At 40.0% G+C, this 27535-nt stretch overlaps 2 protein-coding genes across 7 annotated transcripts in view; one reads left to right on the top strand and one right to left on the bottom strand.

Moving 5' to 3' along the window:
• cicb (capicua transcriptional repressor b) overlaps window positions 1-15534 on the top strand; it is a 47258-nt gene extending 31724 nt beyond the window's left edge. For 3 of the 5 annotated variants that reach the window (XM_067403893.1, XM_067403879.1, XM_067403886.1), the window contains 11 exons: window positions 2377-3235; window positions 5573-5712; window positions 5852-6012; window positions 6204-6385; window positions 7463-7930; window positions 8523-8845; window positions 9273-9427; window positions 10425-10582; window positions 10708-10842; window positions 10943-11068; window positions 12945-15534. In XM_067403893.1, coding sequence (XP_067259994.1) covers window positions 2377-3235; window positions 5573-5712; window positions 5852-6012; window positions 6204-6385; window positions 7463-7930; window positions 8523-8845; window positions 9273-9427; window positions 10425-10582; window positions 10708-10842; window positions 10943-11068; window positions 12945-13231 — 2994 coding nt within the window. In that variant the 3' untranslated portion in view covers window positions 13232-15534. The remainder of the gene's footprint in view (window positions 1-2376; window positions 3236-5572; window positions 5713-5851; window positions 6013-6203; window positions 6386-7462; window positions 7931-8522; window positions 8846-9272; window positions 9428-10424; window positions 10583-10707; window positions 10843-10942; window positions 11069-12944) is intronic. The other 2 variants (XM_067403902.1, XM_067403911.1) reach the window with 2 other exon arrangements.
• Window positions 15535-15667: 133 nt separating this feature from the next.
• Window positions 15668-27206, bottom strand: znf526 (zinc finger protein 526). 2 transcript variants are annotated; one of them, XM_067393394.1, is made up of 8 exons: window positions 26640-27206; window positions 24160-24454; window positions 23896-24056; window positions 22763-22870; window positions 20610-21400; window positions 20373-20499; window positions 16601-18190; window positions 15668-16522 (listed from the first exon to the last, which is right to left on the bottom strand). In XM_067393394.1, exons 2-8 carry the CDS (start codon window positions 24413-24415, stop codon window positions 16361-16363), a joined length of 3195 nt encoding a protein of 1064 aa, XP_067249495.1. In that variant the 5' UTR covers window positions 24416-24454; window positions 26640-27206; the 3' UTR covers window positions 15668-16360. The 2 variants fall into 2 exon arrangements, with proteins under 2 accessions (XP_067249495.1, XP_067249496.1); XM_067393395.1 differs by lacking the exon at window positions 26640-27206 and adding an exon at window positions 26409-26454.
• Between the last annotated feature and the right edge of the window lie 329 nt (window positions 27207-27535).

Genomic DNA, 27535 nt, shown 5'->3' with positions numbered 1-27535 from the left:
CTTCTTGTACGTCTTCTCGCCGGAACAAGGTAGCTGAGCGGCGAGTTCACAATAGCAGCTTGTGAGATACCATCCTCTGCAGAGGTGCTTTTTATGGTGAGAAACTTCTATGTCGGGCTTGTTTAGACAGCGACAAGTCAACAGTCTGAAGAAGAATGATTCAGTGCAACCCTCACCTTGGCAATAGAATTGACATTGGCTAGTACATTTTTTTGTTTACTCGTCAGACTTATGTGTACGAATGAAAATGTATCATTGCATATTTGTCATTTTGACAGAACTTAGGGCTGGTGGTGCTTGAGATGTTGGTCGTTCAGTGTTTCTGTAAAAAAAAAAACTATCAAGAATACTGATAAGATTATAATACTACTACTAATTCTACTACTTGTAACTACGTGTATAAAACATGCCAAGGTCCGATGAGCTGCAGGGTTAATGAATATTAATCACGCTATCTGCATTCGCTCGAACTGACTTGCTGAAATCAAAACGGGGACGGTAATAGGTGAGCGCTTGCTCATTAGTTCCACCCACTACAAAAGAAACCGGCAGTGGCTTCTGTTTGTTCTTAAAGGCTGAATAAATCCAAATGAACTCTGCTTTGACAGGAAAATACAACAAAGAATATAATTTGCATGTAGCGCATCAGTTCTACACGGTATGTAAGACTCTCTCACTCTCTCTTTGCATGTGAGAGAAACACAAAGCGCTCTCAGCTATGTAACGGCGAGTCGGGTGCCTTCACACTAAAGTTTACTGTGCATCAAATATGCTGCCATTGAGAAAAATTGCAATAGTGCACTTTCAAGATGGAGAGTGTTCAAGGCGAGTGAAAATATATCTGTGCTAAACTTATTCTTAGCCTCTAACTCTGGCGAGTGAAATCTAACAGTTTATTAGCCAATGGCTAATGATAGACATTATTTAGTCGGCTAGCATGAAAATGTAGTCGCATATTTGAGTGACATTGTAGAAGGTTGCAGAAGAATTCCACCCACGTGGAAATGACATTTAGGAGCTACTGCTCTCAGAGTTCAATGTCCGTGAGCAACCACTGAAATAAAGGTATTTTTTTACACTAATCTATCGTGTAGCTAACTGAAGACTTGGAACATAGAGCACAAGTCATATGGACTGTGTTTGGCAATATACATCACTATCCACTTGTGAGTGTGTATGGAAAGAGAAGCAGATGCAAAATCATTCTCTGACAGTAGGTGATGCTTATAAATGCAGTTCTGCTCATAAGTTTGCATACACCAGAATATGCATTTAAAGTCGGTGGGTGTTAACTTTTTGAATTGGATGATTGGGGTAAATTTTACTTTTGTTATCGGGGAAACATAAATATCTCATGTAGCTTCTAAAGGGCAGTGCTAAATAAAATAAAGATCTTTAAACAAAATGCATCGTGTTGCCATCTTGAGCATCAGTGAATGTTTTCACCTTCATCTAATAATTGTCCATGGGTCCCTCAGTTGTCCACAGTGTGAGATGATGGATCTCAAAATCATACTGTTGAAAGGTTGGTTAAATATGCAGAAGATGTTAGAAAACCAAAGAATATAAGGAACCTGGAGAATTTTTCTGAAGAACAGTACAGTTTAACTGCTCGGGACAAACAAGGAACTCATGAAAAACTATCACAAAACGTAAAAACAGTTGTTGATCATCCAGGTAACAACGTACAATATTAAGATTCAAGGGTATGTAAAATTTGGAACTGGTTCATTTATGTAAATTCAGTCAATGTTTGTCTTGTGGATTGTATATTATGTGAAACAGCTTATTCAGGACAGAACAAAAAAAATAATGCCATTTTTATGATCCCTTTTATTTTGCTAACATTATTAACATCTTGCAAATTATTGCAACATCATTTTGTTTCTGACATGAGGTCAAACTGTATTTTTTTGTTTTAAACAAGATTAGAACACCTCTCTGTAAAAAAAATGCAGCTGTGTTGACTATGCAAATGTTGGTGTTGGTCTGAACAGACACATTAACAGCCGTTTATTCAAAATAAAATGTTTATCATGCTGAATTGTTGCACCAAACATTTGTCTTTGTTGTGAACAGGCTTTAAATAAGTAAATAATTACAGTGAATAAATAATGACAGAATTTTGGTGAACTGTCCCTTTAAGATGAATACAGTCCCACTAAATAATGTGAAATGTAGAACACTTTGCTCTCTGTAGAACTAGAAAATTGCTTGTAGTCCTTAAGCTTTTTCCAAAGTTAATTATTAATGAAGTTTACAGAAGGCCATTACACAGTATTTTTATTAACTGGTAAAGGATCTGTGTCATTGCATTTGCCTGCTGCCTTTGGCAAATTTATGTTCTTCTTTTTGCATGTTATTCTTTTTCATCAGAGAGTTTTTGCTCCAGTGATTTGCTCCTCGTCTTACGGCCCTGGTCACGGTCGGAGCGTGTCTCTCTCCTCCTACCCCACTTCTAGACGCTTTAGTGACACTTCCTCAAAAAGAAAACGAACAATGGAGGGAGGTGATGGAGAGCGAAGGGAAGGTGAAGGAGGTGTGTCCCAGTCTTCTGGAGGTCAGTCCATCCTGGTCAGTTCTGGCGGGGGAGTGTCGTCAGTTCTAGGAGCTGTGAGAGTGGCGTCCACTGTCGTCACTAATGTGGTGCGTCCTGTGGTCAGCACACCAGTGCCGATCGCCAGCAAGTCCCCACATGACAGGAAACCTGCTCTGCCCCAGACACAGCTTCTCATCGGCCCTGGTGCCACAGGAAACACAGCAACAGCTTCAGCTGGAGGGGGTGGGTACTATTCCTCATCATCGCCCAATCCTGTTAGTGCATCAGCAGGTCAAGGGGGGCTGGTGACCAATCTAGTTTTGGGAGGCACATTCCAGGCTCCACCCACTGTACAGCTTGTCACACCTCCTCCTCCACAAAACCCAGCCTCCCCAGCATCTGCCCCACTTACTCATAGTAACGGTCCGCTGCCTCTGCCCATGCTGCAGTCGCACATTCTCCCCTCCGGCTCTTTAGCGCCCTCATCAGGCCAAAAACCGATAACACAGGTCCAGTACATTCTCCCTACCCTTTCTGCCAACAATCCCAAGAGCCCCTCTCCTCAGCAGGCCAGTCAGCCAACCAGTATCTTCACCCTACCCACAGCTCTGCCCACTCACGCCTCACTGGCCAACGGGAAGCAGTCGGGGTACGTCTCCAGTCCTGCTGTGGGAGTGGTTAGCCCAGGAGCCAGAGGTGAGGATACACACCTTTATTTCAATTGTGAGAGCTCAAATAAGTGTTAAATGCGTTACCATATTAATAGAGGGCTGCAGGGATGACATCAAAACTTGGAAGACTAATTCGCCAGTGGTTCCTTTTTCCCATTGGTTTTTATAATGGGTTTTTCAATTTATGAGTAAAATGGTAAACATAACTTAATGATACTTTTTGTTCTACAATAGACACTTTTGCTACAATTCTACAATGGACATTTTGTAAACTGCACACACTCACATCCCTAAAGTTCTTATCTAGTTACTTACTTTAAAAAAAAAAACATACTTTTTTTTTTTTAAATAAACATTATAGCTTCTAAATTTACATTTTTGATATAGGTGTGTGTAATTTACGTTGTAGAGCAAAACTTCTATGTATCATTAAGTTATGTTTACCACAGACCTTATTGTACTCAAATGTAAAAATCCATAGGAAAATCTCATGGGAACCACTGGCGAATTATTCTTCTGGGTTTTGATGTCATCCCTGCAGCACTCTATACATTTCCATTTGAAAACAATAGCCACTTTCACACGTGAAACCTGTTAAATTGCAGTAAAATTCCCGAATTAGCTTTTTTTTATCATCTGAAACGTGCTGCGACTTAAATTCCGAAACAGCTTATATAATGCTATTAACGTCAAGCACTCAAAATCAGTCACTTTTCCACCTTCGGGCCAAACATTTGTAAGAATGGTTATGGTTATATTTCAACTTGAGCTTGTTTCAGCACAGCACGATTACAAACCGTTCTTGGCCCGGAACTACACTGGTAGATATGTGTAGTGAGTTAATAATAAAGTTAAAACAAATATCTGATCATCCTCCATAACGCTGTCGCTGTTTACATCTCATACAGTCTGTAAACTCTTGTTACCAAGGCAACGACTGATGCATTTGTATTACATTCCAAAGAGCGGCTGTTATCAGCCCCACAGTGGAAAACGAAACTGAACCCGTAAAGGCTGGGCCAGATTGGCATGGAATGGAATGGTTAAGCAGTGAGAATTCTTTGGCCCAATGGTGAAAAAGTGGCTATAGACACGTAAACGGACACAAATACATGCGAAAAACAAATCAGTTCAGGCATAGGTGCCACTAATGAATGAAAAATATCTAGGCACATATACAAGCTGAGTGAGAGGAGTATGTGTGGTTAGAAAAATCTATCTGTGTGTGTATCATACTGATGATTACTTTTATTCAGTCACGCACTGAATGCATACCCTAACGTAGTCTTGCGTAGCCAGACCTTCAGACTGACGGCACAAGGTCTGGACTCTATCACAGCTTTCATTGGCCAAAGACCGCCCAAGAGGACGTTTGACTGACATGTAATGCAACCAGTCACAGTTTTGTTCTGCATCATTTTTAGGTGCATGAAAATGTAAAGTCGATGTCCCTACAATAACAGACCGGCGTGCATCTAATAAATTACTCATTCAAGAATGTTATGCAAGTTTACTGCAACAATGGAGCCACAAACTTTACATACTTTTGAAAATCCACCATTTAGTTGATCCTGATAAGCGCTTATTGTCACAACTGTAAACACAAGAGCATTCTTCTTCCACAAGGGAGTTTGGCGTCACGGCATTTGTTTCCAGGGGGACCGTTAAAAAACGGATATCCTGTATAATTCAACCAACCTAATGACGACTTAGAAAATCCTGAATTGTTTCCAATTAAGCGTGCCATATGTATCAGGCATTCAGTCAACGGTACATAGGCATGACGTCTGAGGCTGAGACTAACCCTAACATACATGTAAAAACTGAAGTATACTCTGGGCTTAATTTGGCAATTACAAAATAATAATAAAATATTGTTTTTGAGACAGACGAGGAGTTTAAAGTGGCTGAAGTAACTCCGCAGCATGTCAGAAACGGAAACATGTCAACTGAATGCATATCGCAACTACTACGGACACACATTTTACACTTGCAGTGTAGACAGCTTTATGAATTATAATCTGAAGGATTTAATTCCAATGCACCACTTGTGTCTAGTGTAGACGGGGTATTTGAGAGAAGACGACTTCAAAATGGAGCTTGACCAGTAATGCCACAATTTCTTATTCCAGGAAATTGCTTCACACATGATTTCTAAACAGAAAAATGCTGTTTATTTTCAGCAAAGGCTGTATGTGTGAGAATGCCTATTGTCTTTTTCATTGTATTACATTGTAGCATAATGTTGGCTTTGGCTTTTAGATACTGTTCTCCATAGTTTTCTGCTATGTCAGATAAGACAGTCTGTGCAAGACCCAATTATTTTAAACACTCTGTTCTTTCTTTTTTTCCCCTCCTGCAGTGCAAACACAGTCACCAGTCTTGCAGGGCAAGATGCTGGTTCCCATGGCAACAGTGAGGGCTGCTCCTGCCCCCTCTCAGCAGTTTCCCTTAGTAGCCCCTCCTCTTCCTGTTCAGAATGGAGCACAGGCAGGAAGCAAGGTGAGATCCCAAATGAGGAATTCTTAAATTACAAATTGACACTGAATAGCCAGTAGAACCATTCATTAAAAGTGATGCTTATAATTTGTGAGTGTTACCTGTTTTAATCAACATGTTGTCCTGTTTTCTTTCCGTCTAGATTATTCAGATTGCTCCGATGCCTGTCGTCCAGTCGCAACTCCCCTCTACGGGACCAGTGCAACCTGGGAGCCCTTTTTCTGTTACTATGGGAACAGCTACAGTGGTCGCCCCAGGCTCTACCCCGTCTCAAACTGTGCTGCTACCGCCCCCACCAACAAGGTATATTGCACACTCTCACAGGCATACTTATACTCACCTAGCTGCATAAGCACAAACATCTCCCCCACTCTTATTTTAACAACTCCTACACTCCTGAAGTGCTGCAGCACTAGAGAATAACCCTGCCTTGCTGCTCTCATTATAAAAGCTGTCTAATCCGGTTTCTGTGAATATCACCTTTTCTCCCACAGAATCACTTATGTACAGTCCACTCCTGGGGTTCCTTCTCCTTTGCCATTAGTTTCCACCACAACAGGCTCCTCTTCTCAGACGGCTTCAGCAGCACCTGGATCTGCTTATGTGCAATCACCCTTGGCGACCTTTGCAGCGATCGCTCATCCAGGACAAACTTTGGTGCAGCCATTGATTGCAGGTCAGTTGACTCATAATTAGTATAATTTAATACATTTATTTCTTGTGAATTTTAGGGAAGTGTCATATGATCCTTCAGAAATCCTTCTAAAATGACTTTTAACGCATTATTATTATTATCAATGTTGAAAACAGTTGCTCTGCTTAAAGGATTAGTCCACTTTTAAATACACTTTTCCTGATAAATTTACTCACCCCCATGTCATCCAAGATGTTCATGTCTTTCTTTCGTCAGTCGAAAAGAAATGAAGGTTTTTAAGGAAAACATTCCAGGATTTTTCTCCATATAGTGGATTTCAATGCCTTGCCTTCCCTATTCTACTAACGGAACGAACGCGGCGCCAGTTTTGTTTTTTAAGTTGAATAGGGAAGGCGTAGAACATTCAGCGTAAGCGGTTTGAAGAATGCGGAAACGGAAAGTACGTTTAAGGCAATATTTTATTTATAAAGCATAAATGGTTGTATTTTTTTTATAAAATGACCAATCGTTTCACTAGATAAGACCCTTATTCCTCGTCTGGTATCGTTTAAAGCCCTTTGAAGTTGCACTGAAACTGCAATTTGGACCTTCAACCTGTTGGTAGCCATTGAAATCCACTATATGAAGAAAAATCCTGGAATGCTTTCCTCAAAAACCTTAATTTCTTTTCGACTGACGAAAGAAAGACATGAACATCTTGGATGACATTGGGGTAAGTAAATTTATCGGGAAAAGTGTATTTAAAAGTGGACTAATCCTTTAATGTTTTTGTGGAAACCGTAATACACCTTTTCAGGATTATATGCTGAATAGAAAGTTCAAAAGAACAGCATTTATTTAAAATATTTTGTAACAATGTACTCTTTACTGTCACTTATGATTTATTGCATTCTTGCTGAAGCAAGCTTTTTAAATGTAGTGCAAATAATAAAACAACTTTCCCCACACTTTATGTACTTAATTTCAATATTTTACTTTTTCAAACAAATCATCATTCGAATGATTGCAAAAATACATCCGAAGGGCCTGATCAGTGCTATAATAATTCAAATTTGCATAATGAACATTTGTAAGGTGTATTGCCTTCTGTTTCCTCAGGTCAGCCATCGCTGCTGGCCCCAGCACAGTCTCCCAGCAACCCTCACGCTCCTGCCATCACTGCCATCTACACCCCTACAAATGTGACCTTGGCAACTGGTGTGGTGTCTATGGCGACAGTGTCACCAAGTGTGGTGTACACAGTGTCCAGTTCCTCTGGCCTATCTTCACACATCCTTCCTAAACACGCCACAACAAACTCCATGACCTCTGTAACCTCGGATAGGCAGGGGAACGTATCTGCACATTCTGAGAGACAGTTGCACCAGGAGAGAACACTGGACCGGCAACACACGGACAGTCCGGGCTACACGCAGTCCTCTGAGAGACAGACCGAGAAAGTCTCTCTCTTACAGCCAGACAAACAGTTCCAGGTCCCAAGTAAGGGCGGTAGCAGCTCAGTTGCGCCTCCACAGGGCACCGCAGTGCCACTGCAGCCTGGAAGCCCTGCTCAACCCTCACATTCTGGTATGATATTATGCCCTTTTACAAAGTCTTGCTTTTGTTTTTTGGGTCTACTAGAATAGGTTTTCATGCTTGAATGTTCAAAAAGCACATTATTTTTCACATATTTTACATTGTTGCAGCACCTGTACCAGTCTGTAAGTAACAAATTGTATAGTTCCAGTCTCTATAAAGCCCCTCCTCCCGAAAAGCGCACTGAATGCTGATTGGTCGGCTGGACCACTGTGTTGGTTAAATGTCACACCCCTTACCATAACCACATGTTTCAGTACACTACCAAAGCAAATCAACCAGGCCCTCGCCCTTCTTTGCGTATGCCTTGGGCGGGAATTATTTTAATGAGGAATATTGTGTACGTTCTCAGAAGAAATCTTAAGACTACGATCAAGTTCAGAAACAGTGCTCACTGATATAGAGAATAACTCTTGTGCTTTGTAACTTTGCAGACCTTTTTCATACTCCAACAGCAACATTACACAATAAAGAGAGTTAAAAATGTAAAAAGCATTATAGGTCTTATGTTTTCATGATGGGGTTGCAGCCCAGTGGTGATTACTTTAAGACTACACACAGTCCCTCTTTTCTCTTTCAACAGGCAGTGCTCCGGGGACACCCAAACTGATCACAGCAAGGCCTCCTCAGAAAGTGAAAGCCACAGTGGCCAACATCCCTGTGGGCAGTTATGATGGAGGAGGGAGAGGCAAAGAACGAGACAAGGAGAGGGACAGGGAGAAAGAGAGAGAGCGAGAGAAGGACAAAGAGAGTGGTAGTCGGTTCTCATTTGAGATGGACAAGGCAGCTGAGACGAGTTCCCCAGCAACGCTTCCACCAGAGGAGGGGTCCACTGAAGCCCCCACTCACTCTGTAGCGGAAAGTGGTACCCATAGTGGACGTGGCAAAGAAGCAAATGCTAAGGAGGTTAGGATCATTAACTTGACTGTCAACTACATGAAAAACAGAATGATTAATAGTAGTTAGTTATATATTATTTATTATACCAAAACATTCCCCTGGTTTCACAGACAAGGCTTAAGCTAGTCCTAGACTAAAATGCATGTTTGAGCTGTTTTAATCAAAAGTAACTTGTTTTGTCTCAAGATGCGCACCAGTAATGTTTTTTTTCTAGGGTATGTTTATAAAAGCTACTTAAATACCCTAATTGAACTAATGCCTAATCCTGGCTTAGGCTAAGCCCTGTTTGTGAAACTGGGGCATTAGGTTTTAAATATCACTCAGATATCACTGTGTGCAGTAGGCAAAATAAATAAGTGTAAGTGTTTTTTAATAGTAATTGCTTTTGTAATAATGCTCTGTTATTCTTTTTTTTTTTTTTTGCTATACTCAGGCTGAATGGAAGGACTCCCACCCTTCTTCTCCATTACCTCCCCCCTCTGGATCAGATCCTGCCCCAACTCAGTCTCATGGTGATAAAGATGCACCACCTAAAAAAGTCAAGGCCCGCCCCCCACCACTCAAACGACCATTTGATTCTGTTGACAAGTATGTTTTTCTGAAATATGACATCATTGGTCCTGATATGATTTATTTCAAGCTTAATGTATCTATAGTCATCAAAAGTCTTAAGGTGCAGTCTAATTTAAACAATTTCTCAGACAAAAAGTCAAATTAATTCATTTTTAAAACAAGCAGCTTTCTGTTGGTCAGTGTGGTAAATTTGTGTGACCAACTTGTACCCGAGTTGAAACCTGCATGTGGAAATCTTTCACCCTCTCGAGAAAATCCTAATCATGTGGATTTCTATTGAAATGATTGGATTTTATGAAAATTTGCTGAACAACACAGCGTTTCCCACAGTATTTTTTAAGACTGTGGTGGGTGGACATCAGTCCCTCTAAGTCCCCCTCAGTCCCCCTTTTGCGATTTGGTAAGGACACAAAGCCATATCGCACTTTTGATTATTAGTTAATTTAACAGATACTTTGCCAAAGCAATGGTGCAAAACAACTTGAACTAGAAACCTAGAAACCTAGAAACAACTAGAAACCTTTTATGTTATTATGAGAAATTTATAAAATTTTGGTTCAGTATGAAACTGTGATTAGATTATGGCGCCACGGTCTAAGTAAATAATGGGAAACACTGTCTGCAACAACTGTAAATGTGACTGCGCCTGAAGACCACAAGAGAAAATCCTAATTAGAAAATTTTTTGCATTGCTTATTGCTTGCTGTCATTATAAAAGTTTTAGTAGAAAAAATTGTATTCAGAAATGAAATTTTAGAATTTCAGGATTTCTTAGTGATTCTTAATACTTTTTGTACAAAGGAGTTCACATGATAAGTGTCATAAATTTGTTTATTTGATTAGTGACAATATTGCAGAATCATAAATATTATATATAAAAATGTATTAATTGCTTTCCTATTTATATCCAGGTTTACATGAAAGAAATGACAGTTTTTCATGCATTCTCAGACTTCTGGATCCCACTGCATGTTCAGATTGGTCAGAATCTTGTGATTGGTCATGTGTGCAGGGTCCTGTCAGAGGTGTACTTTGAGGAGCGCTTTGCAGAGCTGCCAGAGTTCCGTCCAGAGGAGGTGCTGCCCTCTCCAACCCTGCAGAGTCTGGCCACCTCCCCACGAGCCATACTGGGCAGCTACCGCAGGAAGAGGAAAAACTCCACCGGTGAGAGTAAGATTCAGACCTCTCCACAGACATGAATTATTACTCAGTGTACATAGGTGCTGGGTCAGTTAATTTGTCCCTGCATATCAAATAAAAAATCATCTAGCCCTCAATCCCACTTCTGTATGCAGACCTGGACTCGTCCACAGAAGATCCCATCTCTCCAAAAAGGAAAAGCCGCCGCAGATCTAGCTGCAGTTCAGAGCCCAACACACCTAAAAGCGCTGCAAAGTGTGAGGGGGACATTTTCACCTTTGATAGGCCAGGTAATACTCCACTACCCACAAAACCTTCATAATTCTGCAGCCCATATTGCACGGACTCATAACTACATCATGATCATCCTTCTCCCTCTCTCTGGTAAAGATGGAGAGGATATACTGGGGGAGCTGGAGTTTGATAAGGTGCCCTACTCCTCTCTCAGGCGAACTCTTGATCAGAGGAGAGCTCTTGTCATGCAGCTATTCCAGGAACATGGCTTCTTCCCTTCAGGTAATGCACACACTTGTTCAGAGTACTGTACCACCCACACAGTTCACAGACAGCACACATACAGCTCATAAGTGAAATGAAATACAAATCATTCACAACACTAATCTGATAGCTACCTGCTTAGTTCATCTTACACTTCATTACGTTGATTGGTGATGATTGATTTGGCATTGATGGCATGATTTTAAACAACAGTTCAATAAATAAGAAGTTAATATTGTGTTATTATTTTAGACACAATATTGTCTGTTTTCTAAATTTTCATGAAAATATTACCTATTACCTACAGTATACTATTACCTAATGAGTGAGACTAAATGATCTCACCAGTGCTAATGCCACTCTTTCTCCTATTGCAGTCTTTGATCTTGACATTAGCTGGTGATAAATAAAATGCAGCATATATCCATTTCTTTCATTGACATGAACTCTGTTAATTTTGCGTATAGTGCAGGAATTGAAGATCGTATTTATATCCGTTTTGCTGATTCACATTAATGTGGCCAAGTGTAAATGGGACCATTTTAAAATAAATCAGATCGCTATCCGATTAGTAAAAAACTATGAAGTGAACAGTTGAAAAGAAGCACAATGATTCAATGGCACATTCATAAAGAGAGCCATCTACTTAATTCCTAAATGAATCAGCTGTTTGAATAAATCAAATGAATGAACGACTCAATGACATACTCATTTAGACATTTACCGCCACCTACTGGCAGTTTTAGTTTCTTATTTAGAGTATCATTTCATTAAAAAATTATTTCACATTTCCATATTAATAAAAAAAACATTAAAGGGTTAGTTCAGAACACAAATTAAGATATTTTTGATGAAATCTGATGGCTCTGTAAGGCCTCTATGGCCAGCAATGTCACAGAATCTCTCAAGATCCATAAAGGTACTAAATATAAAGTGACAAGAATACTTTTTGTGCACCAAAAAAAAACAAAATAATGACTTTTCAACAATATCTAGTGATGAGTGATTTCAAAACACTGCTTCGAAGCTTTACAAATCTTTTGTTCGAATCAGTGGTTCGGATCGCGTAAACAAAGCTTTGTTTACTGAAATCATGTGACTTTGGTGCTCCGAACCACTGATTCCAAACAAAAGTTTCTCATTTAACACAATAATGACTTTAAATGATCTTTTGGGGGGAATTTTTCAGCCAGATTTGATGTGTGATTAATTTGCGATTGATTAATTAATCGCCACATTGTGTAATATCAATTGCATATATATATATATATATATATATATATATATATATATATATATAATCATTATGCTTGTGCTATATGTGACGTTATACTTGCTTCCAATACATACTTGCTCTCCATAGAGAGACTAGATATGGTAAAATACTACATGCAGTAATTTTTTTATGAAATGTAAAAAGAAACTTATGATATGACAACTATCATGATTAATAATTGTAATTTATAATTTTTTACATAATAATTGATTACTTTGTTTAATCATGATCATGCAGCCCTATCTTCAGTTGCCCCTGTCATGTCATTTTTCTTGCCATCAAGTGGTTGAAATCAACAAGTATGATTTTTTTTTTTTCACAAAATGTACTGAAAAAATACTATGCTGATCACTCATTTCCATGCAATTAACAAAAAAAAAATAAGAATGAATCATCAAGCATCAAAAAGGATGCAAAATCAACATAAAATTGGTTCATGTGATGATATTATAAATCTTCTTAAGCATTATGATGGCTTTGTGTGAGAGACAGAACAAAACCTTTAGCTCTTCTTCATGTTGGCTGAGAGTTTGAAAATCTCTGCGTTAGTCTAGTTTCTGTCTCCGTCTAATGCTGTCTTTCTCTCCCCCTTTTGCCCCTCTCTGTGTTGATCAATAGCTCAATCTACTGCTGCGTTCCAGGCACGATACGCTGATATCTTCCCCACTAAAGTGTGCTTACAGCTCAAAATCCGTGAGGTCCGGCAAAAGATCATGCAAACGGCAGCTCCATCGGAATCGGCCGGCATTTCAGATCTTTCCTCGTTACCGGGACCTTCTGGGGCGGCAGCCAGTGACATAGCTGTAGGCGCGGACCCTCAGGAAAAAGAGGCCGAGCGAGAGGGTGAGCAGAACAGCCCAGAGGATCCCAGAAACGCTGGCGATTCACAGGACTCCACCAGATGAGGTTGACGGGCAGACGGATGGCTTGAAGACCAGATGTCTCCCCTCAACGTCTGCATGATCTACATTTGTTGTCTTGTCTCTGCTATGACCACCTCCGAAGGTCATAGGAAGAAAAAGCAAGAGCAGAATTTTCATGTGTATGGAGAAGATGAGGGGAGACGCCTCAAAACACTTTGGGGTTTTGAAACTTTACAGTATTTTACGTGACAAAATTATGAAAACTTTACATTTGACACACAAAGACACTTGCCTACATAAACACAGACACTCTTGAATTTACAGCATTATCCTAGTCATTAGGCTTCCTTTGGACTTTGAAACTAGAGGACTGTGGGCCTGTCCTGTACACCAGTGAAGTCACAGTGCTGCTGATGTCTCTAGAAAGGCAGGATGTATGAGGGCACCCAATCCATTTTCAGACCGAGTTGTGTTCATATGGCCTGATTGGCAGTAGCTTGGCCACAGGTGTTTTTTTTTATTGGTTAGTGGGTTACTGCCGGTCATTGTGAGGCGGGCCTCCATTGGCTGAGTTTAAGTGATAATGAAGACTTATTGGACTTTTATTTTTGATATTTTGTGTTTTTTTTTTGTTTCTTTTGTTGTTGTTTTTTCTTCTGTGGTGTTTTAATTTTTGAAGACTTTTCACGGAGAGCTTTGTTAAGGCACTGAAAACCTTCGGTGAGGGACTCTGAACTGCGCGCTGCCATTCAGAAACCTTTTGTCCTATGATTGGCTTTAGTGGTTGTCAGTCAAACTGGAGTCATTCCAAAGCCTCCGATTGGCTAGCCATGAAGGAAAAGGTCATGGAAGGGAAGTCAACAGGCACATTATTGCCATTGATTTATGTTTTTCCATATATTAAGAGATTCCACATATTTAAACATTTCTTTCCCTGCCTTTTTTATTCAACTTTTCATGAGCTGGTGAAGCACAGAGCAATGAGAATGTTGGGAATATATTCTTAAGAATTTACCATAAGAATTTTATTAACTTTTTAGAGAAGAAACTTGATTTTTCAACACGTAATGCTACAGGTCATTATGTTATAAAATCTCTCATTATTACTGTTCTTATTAATGCTTTGTTGTTCTTGTGGATCTGATCCTTATAACCTATATATACTGTATTCCTATTAATATACTCTTTCTTTAGCAGAAACAGAGGGATGGTTTCACCCTCTTTCCTCGCTCCTAGAGGCACTTCCACTACCTTTTTTTTAAAAACATTTTTCTCTTATGCTCTTTATCTTGGTATTCACAATATGTTTTATTTCTTACCAGGAAGTAATTACATAGGCCTTTGTTGTAAGACACTCCAAACATCTTTCTGATAGTTGTACACTTTTATTATTATTATTATTATTGTTATTATTAATTTGATTTGCCACTTACATTCCTACCCTTCATTCCTTCTGTCACTTTATCGTTCGTTCCTCGATCACTTTAAGGCTGTAAGGTGGGACTGGGAGGACATCAACGGTGACCTGCTCCTGCACGCTGGTCTTTGTTGTACATAAATACTGTAAGACTCTACCATCTGAATAAAGAGCAAAAGCATCATTGGAAGAAACAAAGCCAGTAACAGGAAAGGAAATTGTAAAACAAAAGGATAAATAAAGAAATATGGTTATAAACTGTCCTTATGGCGTTACCTTGTTTTGCTGATTTACATATAAGAGAAAGACTTTATACTGATACGTTCTAAATTTTAACTGTATCTCTCAGTATACAAATAAATAGATGTTCAAAAATACAGCCTCTTCTCTATTATAAGTAAATGAAAGAGTAACTCTTCACCGAACAATGATTGGGTGATGTCATAAATGTGCATTTTGGTATTTATTTAATTTCAGAAAGCAACAATGTGAGTAAAACATTGATGTGTTTTTGTCTGGTTCTGGGATGATATCCATGTAAATGCTTTTTTGGATTGGGGAAGAATTTTTGAATTCTGAAGGCTTTCATAGTTTAAGCTATTAGATGCTTTATGTGATTTTTAAGAATAAAGGGATGATAGGGTGTTTCCATATGCAAGTATTGGTTACATTGTGGGTATTTGGTGATTTGCTGCTGTACAGGAAATCAACCTACAAAGACAATTACAGTATGGTGAGACTTAGATTCCATGTAACATCAAAACAGATTTAAAGAGATTTATTAAAGTTCATTTAAAAAAAGTTAATTTACTCCCCCTCACAAAAAGTCAAGTGTGTTCCAATGTTGTTTTGGCCACCTTTGACTTTCATTGTATGAACCGAAACTGTTTAAACTTTCTTTAAAATAGCATATATCTGTTCCACAGAATAAAGTCATACAGATTTGAATCTCTTTAAGGTGATATCATCATTTCTGGCTAGTTCTGTTATAACTACACGTCCTCAAAGCAATTACAATGGAGACAGAGACAAACTGTTTAAGTTTATTTGCAAGACTTCTCCAAATCAGCTTCATAACATTAAAAAAGCTACAAACATTCAGTGTACAGACCGAGAAATGTGATGTATGTAACACATGGGGATCCCTTGATGCATAATGTTTGTTCATGATGAGCACTAACATGTTTTGATTTCCCTCTTTGCTGTTTTGTTCTTCAGCTCAATGCCCTTAAATGACCTCCTTGCAAGAACTGCAGGTTAGAATGTACACCAGGAATCATTTTAAGCCGTCCCAGAGGACGGTATCAACTTGCTCCACTGTCCGTGGGTGTATTTCTTTCTAAATCTGTGCCATCATGCCTTCCATCTGGCTCTGTCAGAACAAGAGTGTCATGCAGTGTGTCGTCAGCAACCAAAACTGTCCATTCCTACTCCTAAAACAGGAGCAGTCTTATCACAGACTTTAGTTGCATCCTCTAAAATCAGCCCTACTTTAAAAAAAAAAAAAAGTCAAAATAAGGCTGAAAAATATTTGAATGGATCTATAGTGGCTATTTGAGGTTATTCACACATTCAAGAACTTTAATGGGAATTAATACAATGTCTTAAATTTGCGACCCTGTCTTAGACGGCTTAATTCAACCTCTGATTTTCCTTCTTTTGTCTCTGTGCTTGATCTGACATTGCTTATGCTCATATTTTAATTGTAATATTCAAATCTTCAAGATGATGGCCACTGGAATGCTGCACTTCTCTCACAATAACTGCAGGTTGTCCACAGTGATTGCCTCCATGTTGATGCCACCCTCCAGTGCAGTGTGGTACAGCTCGATGGCCTCTGCCAGGTCTCCGCTTGTCTCAATGATGGCTATAGTCTCCCCAAACTCATTACACATGATAGTGGGAGTGCCCTGAGTCTGAAACGGTGAGAAAATATTAACCGTTACTTGGTGCACGAAAACTGTAACAAAACACAGCAAAACTAGCATACAAACCTGTGTCAGGTTAGAAGTCTGTATCTGAATGACTTGTGGCTGTCCAAGCTGCATCCCCTGCTGGCAGAAAGATGGTATTGCTGTTGCCATGTCCATCTCTGAAGCCTCCACAACAGTAACAGTTGCTGTGTTGGATTCTGCGGGCACCGCTTCTCCGCTGTGCTCCGGATCTTGTTGCTTTTGGGAGCGGGCGTGGGTCTTGCGATGGTTTCTAAGGTTCGAAACTGTCTTGAATGTCTTTCCACATTCACCGCAAGCATGCGGCCGCTCGCCTGTGTGTGTACGCCGGTGTTCTGCCAGATGCATGCTCTGCACAAAGCCCTTATCGCAGAACTCGCATCGGAAGGGACGCTCACCCGAATGTGTACGAAGGTGCTCCCGCAGGTGCGTGTTCTGGCGAAACCGTTTTCCGCAGATCGCACAAGGATACGGACGCTCGCCGGTGTGAACTCTCTGGTGTAGCGTAACGCTCGAGGCTGAAACAAACAGCTTTCCACATACTGGGCAAGGATGAGACTTCCCAAGGGCGGAGTTGGAGCCTCGTGGCCGGCCGGGCCCGAGTCCGTGACTTAACTGGTGCAGGCGAAGATTTGCAGAGGAGTTTAAGCGTTTGCCGCAAATAGTGCAATCCAGATTGGGTTTTGTGATTGAAGGAGCGCTTTGTTGCTCGGTGTCATCTGTCGAACCCTGCTGACCTCTAACCTGGGAGTCCTGGGGGATGAAATGCGTCAGGTCGGGATGCTCCTCCAGGCAATGAATGTCTCGCTGCCGTTTGCGCAAGAACCCCTCGGAACAGTGCGGGCAGGGGTAAGGTGCCGGTGACCCTGGGTGGTGAAGAAAACGATGAGCTACGAGTTTAGCAGGACGGATAAAAGTGGCAGAGCAGTCTGGACAGGGTGAGGGTGTTGCATTGCTGTGAAGATGCTGACGGTGTTGACGTAGATTCGACGACTGACTGAAGGCTTTGTGGCAAATGTCACACCGGTATGGACGGACTCCCGTGTGTGTGAGTCCATGGCGGGAAAGATTCGCAAGAGAGGAAAAGGTCTTTCCACATACGCTGCACTGGAACGGCCGCTCGCCCGTATGTGTGCGCAGGTGGTTTCGCAGATGGATTTGCTTTTTGAACGGTTTCCCGCAGATGTTGCATTTAAAACGCCTTTCGGTCATATGAGTCGTTCGGCGATGCCGCAACAGACGGACCTGTGAGGAGAATCTTTTTTTACATATGGAGCATGGAATTTTTGGCTCTTCCTCAGCAGCAGGAGTCCTGTGTTTACCTTCCTCTTCTCCTCCTCCTTCTTCCACATTGGCAGTAGCTGAATGGTTTGGGTCATCTGTCAGCATTTTCCCTCCATTTTGGTTTTGTTCTGTGTTTGAGTGTTCAGCATAAAGCCCATTCTCTGTCAGCTCTGAAGACTGGGAGACCACAGCAATACCTTCAATGAGCACAGGGCCTGTGTCACTTGACTCATTTCCATCATCTTTCACAGGAGGAATCATCACCGTCTGTCTTTCTTTCCTCCAAGCAGCCTCTCGTTCTCTTGCTCTTTGGATGATAGAGAGAGGTGACTGCTGCCCCAGTACAAACTGCAAAAGGGAGAGTTGAATTAATCTCACTATTTTTTTTTTTTTTTTGGTGTTAACAGGTTTACATTCAGTTCCATTTTAAGAAAAAAAATATCAATCTAATCTAACAGTGATATAATAGGCCATTTGTGGTTCTGCAGTTTATGTGGATAAAACAAATAACAGTGCAAACAGTGTAAATCATACAAAAAAATAATGATTCTAATTACAAATGGAAAACAAGGCAATGAGATTAACTTTGTTTGTCATCCAACAATAAGTCAATGTTGTTATTTAATAAAGGCCAGTTTACACCAAGAACGATAACTATAAAGATAACGATAAAGTTTTAAAAATCACTCAAAATATAAAAGAATAGCACTGTCCACACCACAGCTTTAACAATAACGATATCGTGAACATCGTTGACATCGCTTTCAGAACGATTTTTTTCCACTTTCAGAACACTGACAGCCAATGAGAACCCACTTTAATTTAAGGGCTCGCGCATTTAAAATGTCAGAGGTCCAGAAAAAGCTACCACTCTTTGACAAGTCTAACTCCCCCTTTTCAAGGATACTTTAAAGTGAATGGATAAATGGAAAACAATTGGTCATACCTTTGGAATAAATGGTGAGAAGTATTAATGATATATGCCAGGCCATCAAACAGTGTAAAATAAAATGTACTCAGGCATCCAGCACTAGTTTCGACAACATTGTCTTGCTTCCTTCGAAGTTGAAGTAAAAAAGACTAGGCGTTGTTTTTATTCCACGATATTGACTTCATCAGCTAAATTCACTGTTAGATTAGATCGATTACACTAGCTCTTCACTTGAAACATTGCATGCGGAGTAGGGGTGGGAATCGCAGGGTACCTCACGATACGATCACGGTACATGGCTCACGGTAATGATAATATCATGATATGGCGATTCTGTGATAATCGATATATTGCTAGACAATCTTCTAATGATACATGACGATATCTGTCTAACTATGAAAACAAAATGCCAGTGAAAAGGTTCTCTCTCTTTATTAAAGTCCTGTTACAAAATTTTTTTTCAGTCTGTTAATTAAATGTAATATTTTAAGTAAATTAAACATTTTATGCTTATACTTTTTAAAAGCTTAAACTTTTCTTTGCATGTAAACTGACACATTTAGCTTTACTGGTACATTTAAAAAATATATTATGGATCTGCTGATAGACGCCTGCTTTCAAATGCTCCCATGTGTATCTGTGCAAGCGCTTGGTGAGGATTGCAAAGATGTCTACGTTTGTCACATCAATGGTGTAAAAGCCTATGTGCGTCCAGACTTTGAACCTAAACGTGGCTGGGGCATCTATTATTTTACTCACACTGCTGTCCGCCATCCCATTAAAAACCTCTTTTTCTTAGGCTAGTTAACTTATGTTCAAGTTTCCCTCATTCATGTGTTGAGCGCCGCCTTGAAGTAGCGATAATGGGAGCAGAAAAATCTATTTATTATTCATTAAAACATCAATATTTGGTGCCAGCGTATCAAGTCCCGCATCACACAGAGATGGACGACGATATATTGCCATATCGATATTTTGTCCCACCCCTAATGCTGAGGACATCTGCTGGTTAAAGCCATGTAAATGCAAGAAGAACAGCAAAAACATGTTGTACACACTTTGAAACCTCAGTGCATTAGCTTAGAATAAACAGACGGTTATTATTTGTTGGTGTGGACGCAAATATAGTTATCGTTATAGTTAGCTTTACAGTTATCTTTCTTTGTGTGAACAATCCTTTTAATAATGTTAAATGTAATCTTTATTAATCTAATTTTCATCCTGTACAATATAATGTGATGATTAAATTCCTTTGTAGCATTTAAACTATTGATTTTAGTTTTTAGTATTTTATTTTTCATTTAGACAAAACAGTATAGAATTTTAATGAGGCATTTATGAGTTATCAGCCCAAAAATGAAAATAATTATCAGAATATCAGTATTGGACAGACTTATAATATCAGTGCATTTTAAAGATCAAGTTCAAAGACCAAAGACAATCTAAAGGAAAAAAATAGGGGAAATATTGCTGGGTATACAGTATATCCAATATTGACCAATACGGATAAATTTAAAAAAAATGAAATCTCTAATATCAATTGATAAACAACATGCTACCGATCTTGTGCATCGCTAATTTCCTAAAACCAACTATTACCTGAGAGACCGGTGTGGTCGGCTCACGTACTCTGTGAGTGCGGCGATGGTACAAGAACTTGGTCATGTTGGTGAAGGTTTTGGCACAAAATGGGCATTTGTGCAGTGGTTCAGATGTGTGAGATTTCCTTAAGTGGGGAAGGCGAAACAAAAAAAGTTATGTTTGATTAGAGATTATGCAAATCACAAGCAAGTTATGATGTTTGACTAAAGAGTTGTGTGTTATATGTGTTAGTACCTGTGTATCATAAGAGTCATCTCTGTGGTAAAACCATGTCCACAGTCGACACACAGAAAACGCGCCTCACCAGAGTGTGTGCGCATGTGTGTCTGAAGGGACACCAGTTTCTTAAACACTTTATCACACTCTGGGCACTCATGTGTTCCTTGTTCATGCACACGAAGGTGTGCCACAAGCCGATTGGCAGAGGTGAACGTTCTTTTGCACTCCTCACATTGAAGATTGCTGGATGAGATAGACGACGTCAGACCCAAAGTAGCTGAGCGAGCGGTGAACGTACGTCTCCCACCACTAACTTTTCCAACTTTGCTGCATTCTTCTGATCCGTCGTTTCTTCCTTCATCTTCCTTAGCCCCAGAACTGTCTTCATACCCCACCATCACCCCAGTGTCCCCAGTCTCTTTGTCCTGGCCTAAGAAGTGCTCCCCCTGGTGTTGAAGGAAATCCTCTGGTGTGCTAAACAGCAGATTACACTCAGAACACTCATAAGGATGGATAATTAAAATTTCTTCATTTTGCTTCTTTAGTGTGTTCACCTGACCAGAGGAAGGGAGAAGGTTCAAAGTGGTCACATTGTCCAGCCGGATAGGATCGGCAGGTAAGAGAGGGGCGAGGAGTTTAGCTTTTCGAAGAGTAGCTGAGGCAGATCCATCAGCGATCGCTTGGGCGGAGCAGAACTGAAGGCGAAGCATCGCAGAGGTGGAGCCGGGCAGGGAAGCGTTTGCTGGCACTAGCATAGTTCTGGGAGAGGCTGCAGTTTTAGATGGGTTTTCTTGCTCTCGAAGGGCCTGAAAAATAAAGGCTTCAAAGGTAAGCTAGGAAATAGGGACCTACAACATCCTAAAACAACGTGGCAATAGGCCCAGACATTATCACACTGAACCTTCAGAATGAATAAGATAGAAACAACCTGGGGCTGGATTCAAGAAATTTCTAAAGAGAATTTCCAGGAAATTCGTAAGAAGTGTAAAAAATTATTAAAGGTGCAGTAAGTGATTTCTGAGAATCATTTTTGAACACTGTTAATATTTGAAATCAACCAAAACACACACACCCCTCCCTTCATTGCTCTGCCTCCAAAATACACAAACACGCAATGCAAGAGTGGAGGATGTCTCTTTATCATAGCAGAAGCAAAGCAAAATAAAGCGAAGATGACGAACAAATGACAAGAAAGAACTGAATATGAACATACAGTACACGAGTATGTACAAGCAAGAGTTGGTTGTTAGTAACCAGCAGCACACCAGCTCCAGACATGACACTCAAAACCAATGATAGTCAAGTAAGGAGCAGAGACAACGCAACCTCGGGGCCCGTTTTCAGGCCTTCCCGCTTAGGTCTCTCCTGCACTAGAAAGCTTTTCTAATACTAAAGCTCTTGTCCTAAAGCTTGTCTGATCATAACCCTTCTTTTTCCAGTCATTTTACTCAGACCATTTCTCTTTTGTAATGTCATCTCTTTCTTCAAATCTTCCTCTTGCTCACTCTCTCTCCTCTCCCATCATGAGTGGACACGCCCCCTACTGCTGATTGGCTACAAGTTTGTTGTGGTGCTCGGTCTGATCCACTTTCAACAGCGTTTTTCCAAAATGGCTTACTGCGCCTTTAAGAAATTCCCAAATACTGTCTTAAGAACATCTTTTTTTCTTAAAAGGAAATGACAAGCTATTATCTGATCTGTTTATCTGATTGTATGGCAGTTGTTGCCAAAGATTTGTTGATCAGTTTAATGAAAACCACCCCAAAGACCGTTATAAACATAATAGGCATGCAAAATATTTTTTCACAAATGGCTTGAAGGAAGTTCATCACTCGACGTCACGTTTTTTAAAAGTGTTGTACATTTTAAGTAGTTATTTACTTTTTATCTTAAGTAGCAAAATAAGAAAAAAGCAGTTAAGAAGAATTTTATCCTTTATTTTTTATACCCTTGAACTTTTGTGAATCCAGCCCCTAATCCTAAAACCACGTTTTAACTAGGCAAGATGCAATGTATTTCAGTTTTTAGCAGGATTTTGGGCTAATGAATGGGCAGGACTACCCAGCACGAGAGAAATAAACACACCTCAGTAAGATCAGTGTAAAACAACCCCCCTTATGTATTTGTATTTGTTGTGTGTGTATAAATGTATGTAGTATGCAACAGACCTGGGCTAGGGTCAGGATCTGGCCTGCCCTCTGTTCATCCAGAACTAGATTTTGCACATTGAGCAATTGAACTGGAGTGACTGAACCATCTGCCTGAAGAACATATTCCTGAAACAGAACATAAAATGAAATTAGACTGTTTAAATACTGATTAATTGTAATCTTCATTTGAATGAAGTTCCATTCATTGATGATGGTTCTTCAAATAACAAGACAAATCTTTTATTCTCTGAGTATGTAGGCACACAAGTTGTTTGTTGAGCACTTCAAGAGCCTGACAGTGGCACTATCAGTGTAGACAGCTTCAACTGTATTAATTGTTTTCTCTATTAGACAGTGATGTTGTATTACTGACAATACAAGAGTTATTAGCTGATATTACAGATTTGTTTTGTTTATTTATGTCAATTTTATGCATGTCAGTCTCATATGCAGTTCATGTAAAGCAAAGTGCAGTGCCTGCGTCAGCACCACACGCATGCATCGTGGAGCTCACATGAACAGTGTCGGCCAATACTGAGCCGGCATTTGGATGTAAACAGGAAAGCACTGCACTTGCGCTTACTACATCACCTGCATAGGAGACTGACAGGGAAGAGAAGAGATTGTTGAGTAAAGTTGTTATTTTTGTTTTGGCGCACAAAAAGTATTCTCATCGCTTCATAAAATTAAGGTTGAACCATTGTAGTCACGTGGACTATTTTAACAATGTCTACCTTTCTGGGCCTTGATAGTGGTAATTAAATTTCTGTCTATGGAGGAGTCAGAGAGCTCTCGGATTTCATCAAAAATATCTTTATTTGTGTTCCAAAGATAAATGAAGGTCTTACGGGTGTGGAACGACATGAAGGTGAGTAATAAATGACAGAATTTTCATTTTTGGGTGAACTAACACTTTAAGTAATGTTTTATTTTGCTGGTCTCCACAGAACTGCATAATTTGTTCATTTAACAAAATCACATTTTTATAATATACCGAGTCAAAAGGTTCATTAGCTAAAGGAGAGAATGAATATTATAGCTGGAACATTCCCAAGTGAATGGGAATCTAATCAAATCAAAACCTGAGCAAATCAAATCTGCAAGGATACCCAGCTCTGTTTATCAGTGTGTGTGTGTGTGTGTGTACTCACTGTGTCAGTGTTTAGGCTGCTGTGGGTGCTGCTTCTGCTGTGTGTCTGTCTGTGTGCCAACCACAGTTCAGGTGTGTCAAAGAGAGCCAGACATTCCAGACACTGGTACTGGATTGGCACTTCTGCATCCACAGAATCCACCTCTGTGACCTCACATAGCTCTGAAAATAAAGCACTAGGATGCTGATTACATGCACTTCCAAACACCATCTCCAAACAAAACAATCTGACATGTACAGCACACATGTTAAGCACTGCACTCACCCTGGCCTGCCTCACTCATGTGCAGCTCTTGATGCAGCAGCAGTTCGTCTGGGTTCCTGAGGATGGCTCCACACTCCAGGCACTGATACTGGCTCTCCCCAGTGTCACAGTCCTCAAGGCTTGGCAGGATCTCAGCCTCATCCCCCTCAGCCCCGGTGTGGATCTGTTGGTGCACCAGCACCTCCTCCAGCGTATTAAAGAGCTGCTGACACTCACTGCACATGTACTGATGCTCCACATACTCCTGATCACCCATGGTAACTGCAGAACAGTTCTAAACCAGACTTTTGGTGTGCTGAAAAGCAGATACAGTGCTGGGGTTATGATGAGTCACAGTCACTGGGTTCAGTATATATTCTCATGCCAGATATCAATCCTAAAAAAATCCAACTTCTACAGCTATGTCAGAAGACAGACTCCCTTGCACTTTCATTTTAGATTCCATAACCTATCGTTCAGAACCAGATTCCCAAAGGCCACTAATTATATAGATATGATGGACATAATTTACATAGTAATTGAGACATGGGACAAAACATGTCACACCACTTGACATGTTTATGTTTTTAAAATCGCAACATTTCCACTTTGAGATGGTCGCTATAATGTTCTTAACTAGGGGTGTAACAATATATCATGATTTGTATCACAATATATCGCAATACAAAAACGCCACAATATGTATCGTGGATAGTGACAATATGTATTGCATATGCGGTTGTTAAGTCTGACATCACACGGCAGCGCTTCCGGGTCCTAACGCTCTATCTCACACCACAAGAAAAAAAAACAAATGCTGCTAATATACATACATGATGTGGTGTAATACTACAAAAAAATTATAATCATAACCTTTATCTCCATACCAAAATTCCAGATGGCCAGACAATGATTCATCTTTTATAAATCGTTAAAATATTAATGTCTGTGACGCTGTGAGCACAGAGACTGTTGTGTATACTGTAAGTATTTAAAATGTTTAACTTTTTTAAATGATTGATGTTTAACATGAATAAATAGCGCTCATAATGGCAATCTCAAGTGAAATGAGTTGAAGCTTGGACCCAGAAATGGCGTTCCTTACGTCATGACTTAACAAGCGGATAGTTCACCCAAAATTAAAATTACTGTGTGAGAAAAAATTCAAGTTTACAGAGTTTTAGTGTCAATACATTAAAGGTGCTCTAAGCGATCCTGGGTGGAGTAACTTCCTGTTGACATTCGAAATGTTGTCAAACAAAACAGAGGCTAGCTAGTTTTTTTTACAGTGTGTTCAGGGGACAGGCAGCTAGCGGATAGTGAGGAGATGTTTGCTGTATGTGACAAAAAATATTTTGGCCTAAAAACGCGTGACATCGCTTAGAGCACCTTTAACCCCCGGTTTCACAAACAATGCTTAAGCTAGTCCTAGACTAAAATGCATGTTTGAACCGTTTCAACTGAAAGAAACTTTCTCTGAGATATCTCAAAATATGTCAGTGCAATTGTTTTGTCTCAAGATGCAAATCAGTAATATTTTTTTTCAAAGACACATTTATAAAAGCTACTTAAATGTCCTAATTGAACTAAGGCCTAATCCTGGTTTAGGCTAAGCCCTGACTGTGAAACCGGGCCTAAACTACTTTATATAATGTTGAATTTAATGTATTATAATGCAATGGGTGAATATTTGTGGCTCCTGATAATGCCAAATGTCTTGTTACCAGTAAAAATTGGCTTACGTTATTTTAAATATATCTAGTCAGTAAATATATCTGTGTTTTTAGTCAAGAATCATGAATATTTTTATTCTGGTGTCACCATTGTCCCATGAATTGGGTTACCAGTCCAAGCCTGTTCACTTCCACCCCCAATGTAATACAAAATTTTGCATTTTAATCAACAGTTCATTTTTGTTAACCATTTATCATGTCTTGGAGTATCGCAATAATATCGTATCGTGATATGAGGGTATCGTTACACCCTATTCTGTACAATTTCAGTAGACTGTTTTCTTTATTATATCATTCAATTCCCCTAAACCCAACTCAGACCATTACTCAGTACTCCATTTATATCAGTGTTTCTCAATATCAGACTTCGAATATTAAACTTAATATTTCTACTAGGTCCTGAAAAAAGGAGGTTAATCCCTACTTTTTGTAAACACTGTCAGATATTTCTGAAACCATTTGTTCAATATTTAACTGCATTTAATATTATAATGCGCATCATGTGGATTTCTCATACTTTAACTCCTCATATTTTACCTAATCCGTGCATGACATATGGCATTTTTGTAATATTAAAGAGTCCGCAGTCCACAATTTTCGTCCCATCAATATACGAAAAGAATATTACGGGCATTACAACTGCGGCACTGCTGCAGATGATGAAATCCAACTCACTGACAATACGCCTGATAATTCAAACTTCTAGGCAGTGATAGCAATAGTGCACACAGACAACAGCATTTAGCTGGATTCACACGAGTTGTTTACCTTGTGGCGAGCAGTTGGTGGCGCTCTTCAGATTTTGCCAGAGCTTATGCAGCGCACCGCTGTCTCCTGAGCGAGCCACCCCGCTGTACGGCGGTCGTCAGGCGGCGCTCTTCACTTTTCCCCGCAGGTCTAAGAATGCTGAGGGGAGGCCTTCTTTCCCCAACCGTTTCCGAGCCTCGCCTCGCGCGCTGCAGATGGGCAATCCCTCGTGCAGCGCTCGTCGGCCCCGCGCAGGCTTCAAGGTGTTCACAACGCGTTTCTCACCGCAACGAACCAGTATTATTCAGCGCGACGCACTGCTCGTTTGTATATTGACGTAAACACGGTCGTGGATATGGAAATGTACCGTTTGTCTGGCCTCTGTTCCTTGCTCTGTGCACGCTGCCCCGCCCCATGGGGGTTCGCGTGTTGCTTGAGCAAGGCGGTGATTGGATGGAAAGACTGTCTGTCAAACTCTAGCTGTTGTGATGGACAGTCTAATGATTGAAGCATTTTTTGATGCAAGAGTATGTGAGGCTGTATCTGCTGATGTAAAGGCCCTTAAACCACCAATGAATTCGCAAATAATGAAACATCTCAAAACACACCATGTTCTGCTATGAGAAAACTCAGATAAACAGGCCATTTACAGAAAGTAATGTGAAAATCATAAGGCCATTTTTGTGTTCTTGAAATGTATAAGCCTCACATATAAAGATTATGATTAGTCCTGCAAATAATATATATTAACATCAAAACATTTCCATTCTCATCCCCCAAATTATTAGGGGAAAATCACTATTTGACTTTAAAGCAAATGGATAATTTCGACTGTACTGTATTATTGTCATACGCAGTGCAGAGCTTTCATTCTGCTTTCTAAATAATGGTTGTTTTTATAATGCAGCCATTTTTTT

Source organism: Chanodichthys erythropterus, chromosome 2 (assembly GCF_024489055.1).
Source record: "Chanodichthys erythropterus isolate Z2021 chromosome 2, ASM2448905v1, whole genome shotgun sequence".
Lineage (NCBI taxonomy): Eukaryota > Metazoa > Chordata > Actinopteri > Cypriniformes > Xenocyprididae > Chanodichthys > Chanodichthys erythropterus.
This window is presented reverse-complemented; position numbering and strand designations above follow the sequence as displayed.

Coding starts and splice junctions, on each gene's coding strand:
- znf526 (XM_067393394.1), bottom strand. CDS start 24,415: ATGGGTGATCAGGAGTATGTGGAGCATCAGTACATGTGCAGTGAGTGT. Junction 24,057..24,159: donor CATGAGTGAGGCAGGCCAGG/GTGAGTGCAGTG, acceptor CTTTATTTTCAG/AGCTATGTGAGGTCACAGAG. Junction 22,871..23,895: donor GCAGCCTAAACACTGACACA/GTGAGTACACAC, acceptor GTTCTGTTTCAG/GAATATGTTCTTCAGGCAGA.